The following is a 19706-nucleotide window of genomic DNA, read 5'->3' on the forward strand; positions in this document are numbered from 1 at the left end:
AAGAATCACTTTGCCAAACAATGCTTTTCAAAAGTAAAAACAACGAAAGGGCAACAAGTTAATGTGATTGAGGACACTGATTTAAGTGAGACATTTTTTGTAGGAATGGTGTCATGTGACGATATCAAAAAAGATACAGAAAATGTGCAGCCCTCAGAAATGGACAATGCTGAACATAAAGTCAATGCAGTAAAAGTGGACAAATGGATGATCCCACTGCAGATAAATGGAGCATTAGTTACATTGAAACTGGACACTGGGGCAAAAGCAAACTTAATCAGTATGAGTGACATAAAAAATATGAAAGAAAAGCCCAAAATACAGAAAAAGTCAGTACTACTGAAGAGCTATAATGGACAGAAAATAGATAGCTTAGGTGTATGCAGACTTAAAGTGACAGTCAAAGACAAAGTGCATCATCTCATGTTTTCTGTTGTGGCTGAAAGACTTGATTCGATACTAGGTGACAAAGCTTGTGAAGACTTTGTGGTAAACCACTGTTATTGTTGTTCACCGTTGTTGTTGTTGTTGCACACTGTTGTATCTATGCATGCCTCAGCATGCCTCTGCTGGCTCCACCCCTGGCTCCACCCACAGGCCCAGGTATAAAGGTGACTGCTCTGCAGCCCCCTGCCTTCTTGGAAACCAGTCAACCACGAGAGGCATGCTCTGTTCTTTGTTAATAAAAGCCTTTTAGTTACTCTCCTAACTCTCCGTCTCTTATGAGTAATTGATAGCGCATCAGACTTAGAACTTGTCAAGAGAGTCTACCGTATAAACTGTGCCATAAGCAGACCAGATGACTCACGTGATGAAGCAGAGAGCCCATCAAGGATGAAAAGGCCAAAGGGTATCCATGTCTTCAAAAAGCCTAGTTTCTCCAAGAAGAAAGAAAAAGACTTTAAGGTCAAAGAAAAGCCAAAGGAAGAAAAGCACAAAGAGGAAAAACACAAGGAGAAAAAGTCCAAAGATATAACCGCAGCAGATGTTGTTAAGCAGTGGAAAGAGAAAAAGAAAAAGAAGAAGCCTGCACCAGAGCAGGAAGCAGTTCCGGTGGATACTCCTTCTTCCTTCAGGCCAATCTTTGGTGTTCCATTAGCCGAGGCTGCTGAGAGGACTATGCTGTATGATGGGATCCAGCTGCCAGCAGTTTTTCGAGAGTGCATTGACTACATTGAGAGTTATGGCATGAAGAGTGAAGGAAACACTGAAACCTTCTCCAAGCAAAGATCGCAAGGAGACCTCGATCTATACAAGAGCAGATCGATGACAATGCCGCAACTGCATCTTGTCATTCACCACCAGAACAATCTCATGAAGACACATCAGACTTACCCGTGTTGAGAAGATCCACACGTGAAGTAAAAAAGCCTGATAGACTTAATCTTTGAGTACAATGTAAAGCTTTGAAAATGTGTTGACTGTTTTGAAAATGTTTATGTTTATAGAGCACTAACAAAAGTGTTACTGATATTATCTTTATTGGTTTCTTGAAAGTTGATTGATATTGATTTTGTTAAACCTCAAAGAAAGGGGGATGTAATGATCAATAACATGTCATTCTATAGTGGACACTAGGTGGAGCTGTAGAGCTGTGTAGAGCTGTATATAAGACTACACTACCCAGCTGTATGTATATTAAGACTACATTACCCATGAGGCACTAGGCTACCCACAAGGCGGCAGTCAAGATGGAAGCCTCTACAGATACTGTACCTAGTCCACATGTGCTCGATAAAAGTGTCTAGCAAAAGCTAGCTGTGTTCATAATAAGAATGTCTATTTATTAATGAACATAAGACTACGGACCATATTTGCCAGGAACGGCTTGCCAGAGCAGATTTGCTCTGATAACGGTCCACAGTTTGTGTCCAAAGAGTTTCGGAAATTTATGAAAAGGAATGGGGTAAGGCATTACACACCCGCCCCGTATCATCCAGCCACAAATGGATTGGCTGAGAGGTTCGTACAAACCTTTAAAAAGGCAGTAAGGGCCACGTGCGATGACGACATTCCACTGCAGCATAAGGTGGACAATTTCCTGTTAGCCTACAGAAATGCGACACATGCAGTTACCAACCAGACCCCGGCCATGATGTTCTTTAACCGAAGGTTGAGATCTTGTCTGGATTTGCTCAGACCAAAGGTACGAAGAAATGTTGAGAATAAGCAATTCCAGCACATCAATGAGAAGCCGACAAGGAGCTTCAATGTAGGGCAACCAGTCTTGGCCCGCGACTACCGAACAGAGAAATGGCAACCAGGAACGATATGCACACGGCAGGGGCCACTAATGTACACAGTGGATGTTGGGGAGAACATTGTGAGACGCCATGTCGACCAGATCCTAGTGTCACAGGAACGAGTCAACCCCACGTCTCGCGTACCTGGTAATGAACCCGACATACAGGTAGCATCTACCCCAGAAACAGTAGTATCGGAAGTTGATGAACCAACCGACGACAGGGGGCCAGAATCGCCTCCGCACCAAGAGCAAGACACTCAGGAAAGGCGCTATCCAGAAAGGATCAGGAAGCTGCCCCAAAGACTGAATTTATAAATGGACTATTTTCAGTTAATGTTGCATGTTAAAAGTGTTAATTGTTAAATGAATGTTATGGTACTGTTAATCTAAAAGGGGAGGAATTGTAGTGTATGTACCTTTAAGGGGAGAACTACTTTTCATAGCTCCTGTATACTGTAGTACCGGCAGTGACCACACCTGTATATAACCCTGAGTAGGGATCTGTACTGCTTAGTTTTAGAGCAACCCTCATCCAGTAGACACCTGTTGATTGTTCTCTGCAGTCTCTGTCGATTATTTGAAGGACACACTACCTAAAGATATCCAGATTTAACACCAGTCTCTCTCTCTCTCTCCCCCAGTCTCTCCCTCTCTCTCCCCCAGTCTCTCTCTCCCCCAGTCTCTCTCTCTCCCCAGTCTCTCTCTCTCTCCCAACCAATCCCTCTCTCTCTCCCCAGTCTCTCTCTCCCCAGTCTCCCTCTCTCTCTCTCCCCATTCTCTCTCTCTCTCCCCCTGTGTCTCTCTCCCCCTGTCTCTCTCTCTTCCCCCAGTCTCTCTCTCCCCCAGTCTCTCTCTCTCCCCAGTCTCTCTCTCTCTCCCAACCAATCCCTCTCTCTCTCTCCCCAGTCTCTCTCTCCCCAGTCTCCCTCTCTCTCTCTCCCCATTCTCTCTCTCTCTCCCCCTGTGTCTCTCTCCTCCAGTCTCTCTCTCTCCCCCAGTCTCTCTCTCTCTCTCTCCCCCCCAGCCACCAGCGAATCCACTTCTCCCACGGAGCTGAAGAAAATGTGGCCACGCTGCAAGGCCGCAACTGTTGGGTAACGCATGCGTGATTCTGGGATACCGCGCACATGCGCACTAGGCCGCAGGAATGGTGGTTTGAATAATCAGCGTTCACAGGCAGTACCTCAGGGTCAGGCCTGGAGCGGGCTCCAGCATGCAGGCGCCCAATTGGGTCCAGCGCACAGGCACCGAATCCCGCTCCTGCAGGCCTAAAGAACGAGCCTGTGGGACGTGATTAAAAAGAGCGCCTGCGCGCGCCAACAGGACTGCACGGCCCGCAACACCTGGTGCGCGGCAGCCTCGAGGGAACTCCGGGTGCACAGCCACGCAGCTTAGGGGGAACATTGCCTGCAACCCTCCGAGATCTCTGCGCCCCTCCAATTCTGGCCTCTTGAGCATCCCTGATTTTCATCGCTCCACCATCGGTGGCCGTGCCTTCTGTTGCCTGGGCCCTAAGCTCTGGAATTCCCTCCCTAAACCTCTCCGCCTCTCTCTCCTCCTTTAAGATGCTCCTTAAAACCTACCTCTTTGATCAAGCTTTTGGTGTTAAAATTTGTTTGATAATCGCTCCTGTGAAGCACTATGTTACTATGTTTAAGGTGCTATATAAATACAAGTTGTTGTTGTTGAAATATGCACTTATTCTAGTGGAAATATGTTCCCTTTTGGAAGGTCATCCGGCTGGTACTCAACACAGTTCTCACTAATATTCCAATTGTTTGCCGCTTAATGTAGGTTTTAACCTTTGCCTTCATGTGCCAGCTTGGCTCAGTTGGTAGCACTTTCGCCTTGAGTCAGAAGGTTGTGGCTTTGTATCCACAAATGGGGAGGGGGGCGCGCTGCGCTGTTGGAGGTGCCGTCTTTCAGGAGAGACAATGAACTGAGGCCCCGGGCATCTACCTGTTGTGTTGATTTATGGATATCAAAGGTCCCATGTTGCTATTTGAAGAAGAAGTGTTCTCCCGGCCAACATTCCTCCCTCAGTCAAAACTTCCAAAAAAGAGATGAACTAGTCCTTCATCTCATTTGCTGATTGTGGGATCATGCTGTGTGCAAAGTGACTGTCGAGGCTGCTGTGTTTGCATACAGTGCAATAGTTACTGAGCGCCAAAGTAATCCATTATATGTGGCATGCTTTGAGACACGAGATATGATAAGGGACTCCAAGCCACACGCCATCCTGACTTGGACATATATCAGTCGTTCCTTCATCGTCGCTGGGTCAAAATCCTGGAACTCCCTCCCTAACAGCACTGTGGGAGCACCTTCACCGCACGGACTGCAGCGGTTCAAGAAGGTGGTTCACCACCACCTTCTCAAGGGCAACTAGGGATGGGCAATAAATACTGGCCTTGCTAGCGACGCCCACATCCCATGAATGAATAAATAAAAATATATATATGCATAAATGCCATCTTTTTTTCTGAGCATTTTCTTGTACTACACCATTCTTCTCAAAGCATAACTGGTTTAATTTATTAATATTATTATGTGATGATGTCATCCACAAAATATGAATATTAAGTACATCACATCCCGTATGATAGGAAAGATTTGCTTACCCAGCAGATTGAGGTCACTCAGCTCCAGTGTCTTGTTAAGGTAAAAGATCCCGGATCGCTCATCAATTCTGAACCAGTGCTGTCGAAATCCACTTAACAGACTGCTGCAGAGCCCAAAGTAGGCCGTGTGATCCCCCTCATCGGGTAACGCGTAGATCTGGAGGAGCGGCGTGCCTGCTGGCTGCCCAACGTATACTGTCGTCTGGTAGGTCTTCCTGGGGAAGTATAATCCAAGGGCAACTGGACAGAAGAAGAAATGCGTGAGAGACAGAGAGAAAAGGAGGCCGAAGGGAGACAGAGAAGAGAAAGGGAAAAAAGAGAAAGAAAATAGACAGATAAGAGACAGATGAAAAAGAGAGGAGAAAGGAGAGAGGGACAGAAAAATAGAAGAGAGCCAAAGAGGGAGACAAAGAGAGAAAGAAGAGACAGAAAAAGAAAACAAATATTAGTTTTATACTTCTAGTAAACAATGTAATAGTTGGCAGTGAAAGTCTACACAGTAGGAAATTTCAAAACACTAAACCGTTGAAATTTCTCTAAATTTATTAAGCAGTCCTAAATTTGCCTTTACACAGTTTGAACCTGGGCTTCCTTGTCTGATCACTGACGTAAGAAAACTACTGGGCACTTGGTCTAAGCGTTAAACAAAGCTTTAATCAACTGTTTTACAACATGGAGGTCTAGTTGTGTCCTTCACTAGTTCCGGCTGGGCCCGTGCCCGAGTATTTATACTCTCCCTGGATAGCGCCACCCGTAGGCCACTCAGTATTATTTCATAAGTCTTTCTTTCATGAATGACTGATTCATGTCAATCACCGTGCTTTAATATGAAGCTGTGTTTCAGATATTCTCATGTTGAATGAATATCAGTGTCTGAATGCTCAATACATTTGTATGAATGGAGATAAACAGGCTTTAACGGAGTTCACGCCTCCATTCTAATAGCGGACCAAGAAATTTTCTGTTTTGGATAAATATTCACGCAATGACATTTGACGGGCTAAGAATATCCAGAACGTTACCTCTTATTAAACTGTGACAGTGGAACACAAGGAACAACAACAACAACTTGTATATAAAACACCTTTAACGTAATAAAATGTCCCAAAGCGCTTCACAGGAGCGTTATCAAAAAAAGAACAAAATTTGACACCGAGCCATGTAAGGTGATGTTAGGGCAGGCGACCAAAAGCGTGGTCAAAGAGGTCGGTTTTAAGGAGCGTCTTAAAGGAGGAAAGAGAGGCGGAGAGGCAGAGAGGTTTAGGGAGGGAATTCCAAAGCTTAGGGCCCGGGCAGCTGAAGGCACGGCCACCAATGGTAGAGCGATTAAAATAGGGGATGTTCAAAAGTCCAGAATAGGTGGAGCGCAGAGGTCTAAAGGGATTATAGGGCTGGAGGAGATTACAGAGATAAGGAGGGACGAGGCCATGGAGAGATTTGAAAACAAAGATGAGAATTTTTAAAATCGAGGCGTTGCTTAACTGGGAGCCAATGTAGGTCAGCGAGCACAGGGGAGATGGGTGAGCAGGACTTGGTGCGAGTTAGGACACGGGCAGCCGAGTTTTGGATGACCTCAAGTTTATGGAGGGTAGAACTAGGGAGGCCAGCCAGGAGTGCATTGGAATAGTCAAGTCTGGAGGTGGTAAAGGCATGGATGAGGGTTTCAGCAGTAGATAGGTTTAGGTAAGGGCAGAGACTGGCAATATTACAAAGGTGGAAATGGGCAGTCTTAGTGATAGAATGAATATGAAAAAGACATAAAACAAACATGGTGAAAGGGCAAAAGATAAATTTAGTACTTTATGTCAGAAGCTCTCCTTCGTAGAGTGATCAGCACATGGAATGGTAGAGCAGTGGTGGTGAAAACTTAGGACGTCATTTAAGAAACAGTTGGATTCTGTGGTGAGGGGACTGTGGGCTCTTTGTCAGCCATGTCTCAGAGGGTAGCAACCCTGCCTTAGAGTCAGAAGGTTGTGGGTTCAAGTCCCACTCCAGAGACTTGAGTCCAAAAGTCTAGGCTGACACTCCAGTGCAGTGCTGAGGGAGTGCTGCACTGTCGGAGGTGCCGTCTATCGGATGAGACGTTAAACCGAGGCCCCGTCTGCTCTCTCAGGTGGATGTAAAAAGTCATATGGCACTATTTCGAAGAAGAGCGGGTGAGTTATCCCTGGTGTCCTGGCCGATATTTATCCCTCAATCAACATCACTAAAACAAATAATCTGTACATTATCGCATTGCTGTTTGTGGGAGCTTGCTGTGTGCAAATTGGCTGCTGCGTTTCCTACATTACAACAGTGACTACACTTCAAAAAGTACTTCATTGGCTGTAAAGCTCTTTGGGACATCCGGTGGTCGTGAAAGTCGCTATAGAAATGCAAGTCTTTCTTTTCTTCTTTCTGGATCGATGAGCTGGAATGGGCTGATTGGTGTACTTTGTCTGCCCTGTGATCTGTTTGACTTTGTGCGACAGTGTAAAGCAGGTGATAGCGAATCGGCAGCCCTGGCTAGAATGTGGAACTCGATAGCACAAGGAGTAGTTGAGGTGAATAGCATAGATGCTGGAAGGGGAAGCTGGATTAACACGTGGGAGAAGGGATTAGAAGGTTATTGGCTCCCGGTTAAGCAACGCCTCGATTTCAAAATTCTCATCCTTGTTTTCAAATCCCTCGATGGCCTCGCCCCTCCCTATCTCTGTAATCTCCTTCAGCCCCACAACCCCCCGAGATCTCTGCGCTCCTCTAATTCTGCCCTTTTGAGCATCCCTGATTATAATCGCTCAACCTTTGGTGGCCGTGCCTTCTGTTGCCTAGGCCCTAAGCTCTGGAATATCGGCCTAAACCTGTCCGCCTCGCTACCTCTCTTTTCTCCTTTAAGACGCTCCTTAAAACCTACCTCTTTGACCAAGCTTTTGGTCACCTGCCTTAATTTATCCTTATTTGGCTCGGTGGCAAATTTTTAAATCTTAAAATACTCCTGTGCAGCGCCTTGGGGCGTTTTACTACGTTAAAGGCGCTATATAAATACAAGTTGTTGTTGTTGAAGTTGTTGTGATGGTGCAGCTGTTGAGTCTCTGCTACAGGACAGAAGATTAGGACAACTTGTCTCTGACTCAAGGCAATCGGGGTGGGGTGGGCAGGGCGGCGGGGGGAGGGGGGGAGGGAGGACAGCAAAGCCTCAGAAAAACACTTTAAAAGTCAGGCAGAGAGATGGTAATCTTTTAGAGTGATCACTGCTGCATAATGGGGTTTTATCTGTGAATGCATTGCAGCAGGCTTTAAAACCCGACTCTTCTCTAATCGTGCTTAAAGGCGCTTTTTGGATCTTGTTTACTTCAAAGGCAGACAGCTGTACTGATATATGTGGCACATGTAAGAATCCGTCAGTCTCCTTCTGTCTCCCCTTCTCTTATTAAATGGACACTCTTGCCATATTGGGCAACGCTTTGTTTTTCTGGACAAGGCTACAAGCTTGTGCCTTCAGGTGATGTTAAACTCTTGGCCTTGTCTATCTTTTCCAAAGGATCATGCTAAAGGTCCCATGGTGCTATTCAAAGAAGACCGGGCAGGAAAGGGAGGGTGGGGGTGGGGGGAGTTCTCTCAGTGTCCTGGGCGGCATTTCTCCCTCAACCAACACCATCAAAAAGTGGATGAACTCGTGATTCAGCTCAGTGATGTGTATGGGATCTGCTATAGACAAAAATAATTACTGCCTAACAGAAACAATGACATAATCAAAGCCCTGGTTAGACCACACCTGGAGCACTGTGAGCAGTTCTGGGCATCACACCTTAGGAAGGATATATTGGCCTTGGAGGGAGTGCAGCGTAGGTTTACCAGAATGATACCCAGACTCCAGGGGTTAAGTTACGAGGAGAGATTACACAAACTAGGGTTGTATTCCCTCGAATTTAGAAGATTAAGGGGTGATTTGATCAAAGTTTTCAAGGTATTAAGGGGAACTGATCGGGTAAGATAGAGAGAAACTATTTCCGCTGGTTGGGGAGTCTAGGGCTAGGGGGGCAGAGTCTAAAAATTAGAGCCAGACCCTTCAGAAGTGAAGTTAGGAAACAGTTCTACACACAAAGGGTGGTAGAAGTTTGGAACCCTCTTCCGCAAATGGCAGTTGATGCTAGATCAATTGTTAATTTAAAATCTGAGATTGATAGCTTTTTGTTATTAAAGGATATGGGGCAAAGGTGGATAAATGGAATTAGGTCACAGATCAGCCATTCATTTATGCTCCACACCAGCCTCCTCCCACCCCTCTTCATCTCACCCTATCAACATATCATAGAAACATAGAAACATAGAAGATAGGAGCAGGAGTAGGCCATTCGGCCCCTCGAGCCTGCTCCACCATTCAATGAGATCATGGCTGATCATCCAAATTCAGTACCCTGTCCCTGCTTTCTCCCCATATCCCTTGATCCCTTTAGCCTTAAGAAATATATCCAACTCCTTCTTGAATATACTTAATGAATTGGCCTCCACTGCTTCTGTGGTAGAGAATTCCACAGGTTCACCACTCTCTGGGTGAAGAAATTCCTCCTCATCTCAGTCCTAAATGGCTTACCCCTTATCCTTAGACTGTGACCCCTGGTTCTTGACTCCCCAGCCATCGGGAACATCCTTCCTGCATCTAGTCTGTCCAGTCCTGTTAGAATTTTATAAGTTTCAATGAGATCCCCTCTCATTCTTCTAAACTCCAGCGAGTACAAGCCCAATCGACCCAATCTCTCCTCATACGTCATTCCTGCCATCCCAGGTATCAGCCTGGTGAATCTTCACTGCACACCCTCCATATCCCTCTATTCCTTCCTCCCTCATGTGCTTATCTAGCTTCCCGTTAAATGCATCTATGCTAGTCGCCTCAACCACTCCCTGTGGTAGCGAGTTCCACATTCTCACCACTCTCTGTTTGATAAACACCCCTGTGAAGCGACTTGGGACATTTTACTATGTTAAAGGCGCTATAGAAATGCAAGTTGTTGTTGTTTGGGTAAAGACGTTTCCCCTGAATTCCCGATTGAATTTATTAGTGACTATCTTATACTTATGGCCTGTACTTCAGGACTCCCCCACAAGTGTTTACGTTGCCCTGTCCATTTAAGGTCACAAAGCGTGGTAAGAATGTGGAACTCGCTACCACAGGGAGTGGTTGAGACGAATAACATAGAGGCATTTAAGAGGAAGCTAGATAAGAGATGAGAGCATGGTTAATCTGTGACCTAACTCCATATACCCGCCTTTTCCCCATATCCCTTAACACCTTTGGTTAACAAAAATCTTTCAATCTCAGATTTAAAATTAACAGTTGATCTAGCCTCAGTTGTCGTTTGTGGAAGAGAGTTCCAAACTTCTACCACCCTTTGGGGGAAAAATTCAGTTGTTTGCGCCTCCCGTTAGCGCCTTAAGAGGGCGCTAATGGGGCGCAAAGCAACTAGCGCCCGGGCGCGGCGATGTTTGCGCCGCTTGCGAAATTAACCAGACATTTTGCGGTGGCACTAAGCACTACCGCCACGACCTCCTGCGCCGGCAGATTGTGACGTCAGTCGAGTGCGCAATGCCCCGTTAACGCCCCGGACCGGATATTGAGTGGCGCCCCCTGCCTTACCGCCTGCCGCGAGCAACGACAGGTTGAGGGGAGCGTTTTGCTGTCAGAAAGGGACTGGGGGAGCGCTATTTAAAGGTGACCGCTTCCTGCCTTTTTTTGTCGGTGACATTTTTGCACCACGCATTCTGAGAGAGAGAGAGAGAGAGAGAGAGACTTCTGGAGAGATTCAACGCTGTGTGAAGGAGTTTTGAGTACCGAGCAGCACTTTGCAGGTTCATTTTGATTTGCCTTTCCTTGCTTCGCCAGCGCTCTGAGGTAGCGCCTCGCTCCTCAGCCTTTGCGCCTTAAGACAGGTGTGAAGTGCCTGATTTAGCGCTCCAATCACCTCCAGGGGCGATAAAAGCCAAGTTTGCCGTCGGAGGCGATAATTAGCGCCAGGCGCTAAACTTTGCGCACGGCCGATAATGGCGCCCCAAACGGGGCGATACTGAATTTTTCCCCTTTGTGTGTAGAAGTGTTTCCTAATTTCAATCCTGAAAGGTCTGGCTCTAATTTTTAGACTCTGCCCCCTAGTCCTAGACTCCCCAACCAGCGGAAATAGTTTCTCTCTATCTACCCTATCTGTTCTTCTTAATATCTTGAAAACTTCGATCAAATCACCCCTTAACCATCTAAATTCCAGGGAATTTCACCCTGGTTTGTGTAATCTCTCCTCGTAATTTAACCCTTGGAGTCCGGGTATCATTCTGGTCATTTTCTTTCCATTTTTCTTCTACAAATAAGCCTTCGTTCAGAATCCACAAGAACCATCTTAATTTACAGAAACATTAGAAAGTGAAAATATACCATCTATGAGACATTACTTCTAGTACAATTATTACAATATATAATGTATTTACTGAATCTACATTAGTAACACAAACCAAAAGCAAGATAATGCGGATGCTGAAAATCTGAAATATTATCAGAAAATGCTGGAGATACTCAGCAGGTCAGGCAGCATCAGTGGAGAGAGAAACAGAGTCAATGTTTCAGGTCGATGACCCGTCGTCAGAACTGGAAGAAGTTGGAGATGGAACAGGTTTTTAAGCAAGTGCAGGGGCGGGGAAAGGGGGGAGGGGAGGAAAGAACAAAAGGGAAGGTCTGTGATAGGGTGGAAGGCCAGAGAGATTAAAAGACAAAAGGGATGATGGTGCGAGGCAAGAGGAGATGTTAATGGGACAAGTAAAGAAACAAAAGATGGGTCTAGAAGAGGTGTAAATGGAAATGGCAGAATCATCACCAACAGCTGCCATCTGAAAAAATGGGAGCAGAGGTTATGATCTGAAATTGTTGAACTCGATGTTGAGTCTACATTAATAACGCATAGTCTGTATATGTCAACAGAGACCCCGTGAAAGTATTGAGCAAGACCCTAGCCAATATCGAGACATTCCCGAGAATCCCCTTCTGAAAGAGACTTTCAGCTATATAAAAGGAATCAGCACTATTATTCCACAATCTGTTTTTATTAGTGGACAGCAACAGAAATAACCACAAGTAAATCAGCAAACACAATGGCCCAGAAATTCGGGTCTCCACGGGTGAGTACGCACGGGGTACTCACCTGTAAGCCCAATGGAAGTGCCGGTTTTGTGCATTCACCGCGCATGCGCGGGAAATCGGTATTTCCATTCCCCTGAAAGAAGGTGGAACGCGTGCGCCAGAGAGGCAGCGCGTGCGCATCGAACGTACGTTTATTTTCCAGGTTTCTCCGGGAGGGTAAGTCTCCAGGAGTTACACATGTAAAAAGCAGTCGCAAGGCCTGCTTTTAACAAGGTAAGTGGTGAATTAATTAAAATTAAAACATTTTTTCCACAGGTTTATTATTTTTAAATACTTTAAAGAAAGGTAAGTTTATTTTTAGCCCCATTAGAAAATGTAATTAATTTTTTCAAAAATTTAAATTATTGTTCAAAATAGTTATTTCATGTAATTTATAGTTTATTTTAAAAATGTGATTTTTAAAAAAGTTTATTTGAAGATTTAGTGATGTTTTGGGGCTTATAGTATTTATAGGTTTGACAGCTCTTCCTGTCAAACTTATGAATGAAGCATTCCCTGCTACCATTGGCTCCCCATGGCTCACGTGATCCCAGGGGACGCATCAAACTAACTGCGCCCCTGGGATACGCAAGCACTGTGCGCCGGCAGTTGGAGCAGGCCCAGGATCGCAATTCCACGGGGGCCCACAGCACAACGGCTGGCGCGCAAGGTAAGTGCAGGTCGGGGGCTTGCACCCGCGGGAAGCCTCCGACCCGAATTTCTGGGCCAATAAGTATCAAATACTCAAGATGTTGCTCTGTGCAGTGCGCCAGGCTTCAGACTGATCGGAATCTGATGGTGTGGCAGATTCCTGCGATCCTCTCAGTGCACAGAAACATACATGGTGTGGAGATGCCGGAGTTGGACTGGGGTGGACAAATGTAAGAAGTCACACAACACCAGGTTATAGTCCAACAGCTTTATTTGAAATCACAAGCTTTCGGAGCGCTGCTCCTTCGTCAGGTGAAACCCTGCTTGTGATTTCAAATAAAGCTGTTGGACTATAACCTGGTGTTGTGTGACTTCTTACAGAAACATACATACAGCTACTCTGAGGAAGGGTCCACACACACACACAGACACACAGACATAACAACAACTTGCATTTATATAGCGCCTTTAACATCGCAAAACATCCCAAGCTGCTTCACAGGAACGTTATCGGACAAAATTTGAAACACATAAGGAGATATTTGGACAGGTGACCAAAAGCTTGGTCAATGAAGTAGGTTTTAAGGAGCGTCTTAAAGAAGGAGAGAGAGGTAGAAAGGTTTAGGGAGGGAATTCCAGAGCTTAGGGCCTCGGCAGCTGAAAGCACGGCCGCCAATAGTGGAGTGAAGAAAATCGGGGATGCGGAACATGCATACATACATAGACTGGTAGAAACACAGATAGCCACACACATTCACACTGATACAGATCTGAAGAGACAGAAAGGCAGACGGGGCTGTGACCAGTGAGTGACCTCCTATCAAAACAGTACAGACCGACAGATGGGTATTATAGAGCAGGGATTAGAGAACGGGCTCCCACCGACACAAGGCCAAATCTGTGCCAGCTACAGCTGCTGCTCCATCCACCAACTCAAAGGCAAAATGAAAAGCTGTCTCGGCCCAGGTTGTTTCTGTTTCCCAGGCCAAAGCTCATTTATGGCTCAGTTTCAAACCCAAAGGCAAGTTTTGGGCGTGGATTTCCACTCATTCCACACAACCCAGGGCCGGTTCTCTCCGGTGTCCCAGCCAATATTTATCCAACTAAATCGAATAAAAAACGATTATCTGGTCATTATCACATTGCTGTTTGTGGGAGCTTGCTGTGTGCAAATTGGCTGCTGCGTTTCCTACATTACAACAGTGACTACACTCAAAAGTACTTCATTGGCTGTTAAGCACTTTGGGATGTCCTGAGGTCATGGAAGGCGCTATATAAATGCAAGTCTTTCTTTCCTACAAAGTCTTGGCCACCTCTTATTTCCATCTGACAGTTCTGCGGCAAAATGGCCTTGCAACATATTTTCAGAATAGAGAGAGCTAGGCAAGGCTTCTTGTAGGAGGTCAACAGGTGCCCGCACTTTCCTGAACACTATCTGACGGTTTCTGTAGACACAGGCACCATCATTAGCACCTTGTCAGTGGTGAACCACTGTCGATCGAAAGATTTGAAAGTTCACCGTGGGTAATGATGTTCTGAGGAAGATGATACTCTTTTAATTGGTGAAAGTGTAACCTAGACTATCGATAAAAGATTATTAATAGAATAAGTCAATATTGCCTTTGTAATGGCATTAGCAGACCCTGTTAACCAATGCGCTGGTTTTTTTTGCAGTGTGTGGATATAATTACATTAATACCAACAGTTGCACTTCCGGTAAGAGGCACCCTTCTAATATATCATTGTTTCTGCATGAGAGGTCAGCCCAGCCAGGAGCTGTAATATCATCTGCACCTTTACAGCGTAAACACTCAATATATCTGAGATCAAGGCCAGTTAAGGACATTATGTTTGCTGTTCGCAAACATGGTTTCCATGTTGTACATACTATTTATACTGCAACCAGATCGAACATCAGCTTGGAAGACGGGTGCCCAAACTGTAGTGGCACAGGCCGCATACAGTCACTGATCCCGACAATCCAGCCCAGGAAATTCACTCCCACTTCTTGTTGGTCCTGCTTGGAATGTTGTGGGCCTGGAGGTCGGGACAGGGCTCTTGTTAGCGCAGTTGCCTCATCGGTGTCTTAAATCCTAAGTCGGAACACCAAGATCTGTCAACATCAACGACTTGAGATATGTGGGAATTAGTAAAGACTTGCATTTATATAACGCCTTTCGCGACCTGAGGACGTCCCAAAGAGCCTTGCAGCCAATGAAGTACTTTTGAAGTGTAGGCACTGTTGTAATGTAGGAAAACTTTAAAGGAGCTAAACTTTACGGGGGAAAAATTTGGTTGCTTCGCGCCTCCCGTTTGCATAGAAACATAGAAACATAGAAGATAGGAGCAGGAGTAGGCCTTTCGGCCCCTCGAGCCTGCTCCACCATTCAATGCGATCATGGCTGATCATCCAAATTCAGTACCCTGTCCCTGCTTTCTCCCCATATCCCTTGATCCCTTTAGCCTTAAGAAATATATCTAACTCGTTCTTGAATATATTTAATGAATTGGCCTCAACTGCCTTCTGTGGTAGAGAATTCCACAGGTTCACCACTCTCTGGGTGAAGAAATTACTCCTCATCTCTGTCCTAAATGGCTTACCCCTTATCCTTAGACTGTGACCCCCTGGTTCTGGACTCCCCGCCATCGGGAACAGCCTTCCTGCATCTAGTCTGTCTAGTCCTAAGAGGGCGCTAATGGGGCGCAAAGCAACTAGCGCCCGGGCGCGACGATGTTTGCGCCCTCACAAAATTGACCAGACATTTTGCGGCGGCACTAAACACTACCGCCACGATCTCCTGCGCCTGCAATGCCCCGGTAGCGCCCCGGACCGGATATTGAGTGGCACCCCCTGCCTTAGCGCCTGCCACTAGCAATGACAGGTTGAGGGGAACGTTTTGCAGTCGGGAAGGGACTGGGGGAGTGCTATTTAAAGGCGGCCGCTTCCTGCCTTTTTTTGTCGGCGACATTTTTGCACCACGCATTCTGAGAGAAAGACAGAGACTTCTGGAGAGATTCAACGCTGTGTGAAGGAGTTTTGGGTACTGAGCAGCTCTTTGCAGGTTCATCTTGATTTGCCCTTCCTTGTATCTATTTAGAAGAGACTGTGGGGGCTGCACTGTGAGCTCTTTCCCTGGGTCTCTCCATTGTTCTTTCCAGCAGATTTGATGTACAGGTCTCTCCAGGCTGAGATTCAAGGCTGCAATGAACAGGATGTGGATGGAGAGCAAGATCAACCCTCCCCTTGAAGAACTGGCCAGCACCAGTGTGTCTGTGTTCCATTGCTGACTGACATCACATTAGCTTCGCCGGCGCTCTGAGGTAGCGCCTCGCTCCTCGGCGTTAGCACCTTAAGAGGGGTGTGTAGCGCCTGATTTAGCGCTCCAATCACCTCCAGGGGCGATAGAAGCCAAGTTTGCTGTCGGAGGCGATAATTAGTGCCAGGCGCTAAACGTTGCGCCCGGCCGATAATTACGCCCCAAATGGGGCGATACCAAATTTCTCCCCCTACATCTGCCCCTAGAAAGCTCCAATCCATGCACCTATTTGACCCACAATGACACAAAGCTTGGACAGCCCCAGTTTAGAACACCTCCCTTCCTCAGAACCTTGTTGAAATGTTTGTCATCATAGGTCATGGTGAACCAGGACTTGCAGACTTATAAAAAAGAAGGACTTGTATTTCTATAGCGTCTTTAACGAACACCGGATGTCCCAAAGCAGTTTACAGCCAATGAAGTACTTTTTTTTAAAGTGTAGTCACTGTTATGTTCATTAATAACTAGTCGTTTTTATTAAGAACAGCTAGCTTTTGCTAGACACTTTATTGAGCACATGTGGACTAGGTACAGTATCTGTAGAGGCATCCATCTTGACTGCTGCCTTGTGGGTAGCCTAGTGCATCGTGGGTAGCCCACTCTTATATACATACAGCACCACCTAGTGTACCATTCCAGAATGACAGGTTACTGATCATTACATCCCCCTTTCTTTGAGGTTAAACAAAATCAGTATCAATCAATAACAACATAAACATCTTCAACAGTCAATACATTTTCGATGTAGTTTTCTTTGTACTCAAAGATTAAGTCTATCAGGCTTCTTTACTTCACGTGTGGATCTTCTCAGCACAGGTAAGTCTGATGTGTTTTCATGAGAGCCTGTATGTGTATTTGTGTTAGATTGTTCTGGTGGTGAGTGACAAGATTCAGTTGCAGCATTGTCATCGATTTGCTCTTCGATAGTCTCTTGTGTTTTTAGGAGGGAACGGCGGTTCCTCCTGAGAATCTGTCCTTCCTCAGTTTTAACAGTGTATGACCTTGGTCCTACTTCCTCAAGAACTGTAGCTTTCCTGTTCCATGCATCTGGATCCTCAATCCTGACAACATCATCCCTTGTCAATGGTTTCAGAGTTTTGGATGACTTGTCACAGTATGATTTCTGTTTCAGCTTTAACAGTTGAAGTCTCTATCTCAGTTCCTTACTCTGCTTTTCTTTTGCACAGCAGGGTAGCGTGGTACGCAACTTGCGACCCATTAGGAGTTCAGCAGGTGAAGAACCAGAGTCTAAAGGTGAGGCTCGGTAGCTCAGCAGGGCGAGATAAGGATCAGACTTGCTTTCTGTCGCTTTCTTCAGTAGCTGCTTGGGAACTTGAACACCTTTCTCTGCCTTACCATTCGACTGAGCATACAAAGGACTGGATGTGATGTGTTGAAAGTCATAATGTGCTGCAAACTGTTGCCACTCCTTACAGTTGAAGCACGGACCATTGTCGCTAACGGCAATCCTGGGAATTCCATGTCTGGCGAAGATGGATTTCACATGCATTATGACACTGCTTGCTGTGGTGCTTGAGAGCAGCGCCATCTCAGGATAGTTAGAATAGTAGTCAATCACTATTAGATAGTCTTTACCATTTAAATGAAAAAGGTCCATACCAACCTTTTGCCATGGTGCTGTTGGTATGTCAGCTACTATCATTGGTTCCTTTGCTTGTTTGTTTTGGTGTTTCTGACATGTCTCACATTTGCCTATCATGTTCTCAATGTCCTTATTTATGCCAGGCCAATAAACAGTGGCCTAGAAATTCAGTATAGCCACTTTTGGGGCGGTAAAGTCGGGCGGGCGCTAAAGTTAGCGCCCGCCGGAAAGTGGAGGCCACTTTGCCGATATTCAATAGCTTTGGCCAAGGAGTTTGGGCGAGCGCTGAAACTGGCGTTGCACCCCTATCTTTAGGCGCTAAGCCGGCGATGCAGAGTGATAACGCCGAGGCCGGGCGCAGCGCAGATGCGGTCATGTTTTGATTGACAGCAGACACCCTGACGCCGGCCAGCTCTTAAAGGGGGAAGGGTCGACTTGGTCTGCTGCCACGCCCTGGATAGTGGAGCCCTCCAGCTAGGCCTGAACACTGCTGCTGGACCCAAATAGCGCCTGAAGCCATGCAGAAGGCCCGTGAACGAGCGCAGCGCTTCTCAGAGCATGCTTTGAGGGTGCTGCTTAGGGGTTTGGAGAAGAAAAGAGATATCTTGTGCCCGGACAGTGGCAAGAAGGCTCCCAAGAGGCTGTACAGGAGAGCCTGGAGGGAAATCGCCCAGAGGGTCACAGCCAACAGCGATGTCCCCAGGACCAATGCCGCAAGAAGTTCAACGACCTCACTCGGTTGGTCAGGGTGAGTACCCTTTCCAGTGTCCTCCTCATCCTTGCATGTGCACCTCACATTATGGGCAAAGGGACCTCAAAGGCCTAATGGCCAGCCCTCCTCCAGCAGCTATGGCACTGGCATGATCATCAGTAGCACTTTCTGCACTTGACACACTGGCCAAGCTATTCCACCATGGGAGGCAGTGCACACAACAACAGGGCACCACACTGTACTTAGAAGCCGTCCTTTCTCTTGCAGGCCAAGCTGGCGCAGAATCTGAAGAGCCGGACTGTCACCGGGGGAGGCCGTGTCCAGTTCCAGGAGCTCAGTGACCTGGAGGAGCGCGTGGCTCGACTCATGCGTGCCCGGGTGATTGGCCCCGTTGCTATTGGAGATGCCGACCCTGTGCTGGGCCCCAATGGTAAGGACATGACCGTTTGGACCTCTCTCGTTCCCCTTGCCCTTCAGATCTACATCCTTTGCCACTGTCCCACCAATGCGCATAATGCCACCACTCATGCCTCCCTCACTGACGCCCTGTCCTCACTCCAAAGCTACTCTTGCGCCTTCCTGCTTTCAGCTGGTGAGGAGGAGGTCCCTGAAGCTGCGAGTGTCAGTCCCTCGGAAGAGGAGGACGACGAGGACCAAGAGGAAGGCGGCACATCGGGGGAACCCTCATCCGCGCCAGGGGATGGCAATGGAGGGGACACGTCTTGCCTGGAGGAGAGCCAGGGGGAAGTGTTGCAGGGGGGTGTAGCTCCTGTGCCCAGTGGCGTCCAGCCACGCGGGAAGGGTCGGGCAGCACGGCTGCCTTCTCCCCAGAGGGGGGAAGTGTTGCAGGGGAGGGCAGTTGCTGGGCCCAGTGGCGTCCAGCCACGCGGGAAGGGTCGGGCAGCACGGCTGCCTTCTCCCCAGAGGGGGGAAGTGTTGCAGGGGAGGGCAGTTGCTGGGCCCAGTGGCGTCCAGCCACGCGGGAAGGGTCGGCCAGCTCGGCGGCCTTCTCCCCAGAGGGAGAGTCCGGCCTCCAGTCCGGAGACGGTCCTCGCCCAGGAGGTGCGCCTCCTTGATCAAATGTCCGCGGATTCGGAGCGGCGCCACACCGAGTTCATGGGGGTTGTGGGACAGTTGCCTCAGGCCATTGAGTCCCTGGCTCATAGCGTGGCCGATTTCTGGGACTCACAGGCCAGGGGTGTCGAACAACTCGCGGCAGCACAGGACGCGAGTCGAGAGTTCATGAGTGGTGCCGTGCAGACACTGGCTGGTCTGATGCGGGCACAGACCAGGGCAGTACGGGCACTCACTTCTGCCACACTCGCTGTGTCACGGACGCATCGCCAGGGCACCCGCCGAGCTGCTGCAGCACAGCGGTCTGGCCTTCACCAGATTGCTGCGCTTGCTGCAGTGCCAGCC

The 19706-nt window shown here is 47.3% G+C and overlaps 1 protein-coding gene across 2 annotated transcripts in view; it reads right to left on the bottom strand.

Moving 5' to 3' along the window:
- ret (ret proto-oncogene receptor tyrosine kinase) overlaps window positions 1-19706 on the bottom strand; it is a 147893-nt gene that overhangs the window by 75596 nt on the left and 52591 nt on the right. For both annotated transcript variants that reach the window (XM_085970620.1, XM_085970619.1), the window contains exon 2: window positions 4867-5106. In XM_085970620.1, coding sequence (XP_085826746.1) covers window positions 4867-5106 — 240 coding nt within the window. The remainder of the gene's footprint in view (window positions 1-4866; window positions 5107-19706) is intronic.

Source organism: Somniosus microcephalus, chromosome 29 (assembly GCF_052327205.1).
Source record: "Somniosus microcephalus isolate GS21.2 chromosome 29, FLI_Smic_1.0, whole genome shotgun sequence".
In the NCBI taxonomy this organism is placed as follows: domain Eukaryota; kingdom Metazoa; phylum Chordata; class Chondrichthyes; order Squaliformes; family Somniosidae; genus Somniosus; species Somniosus microcephalus.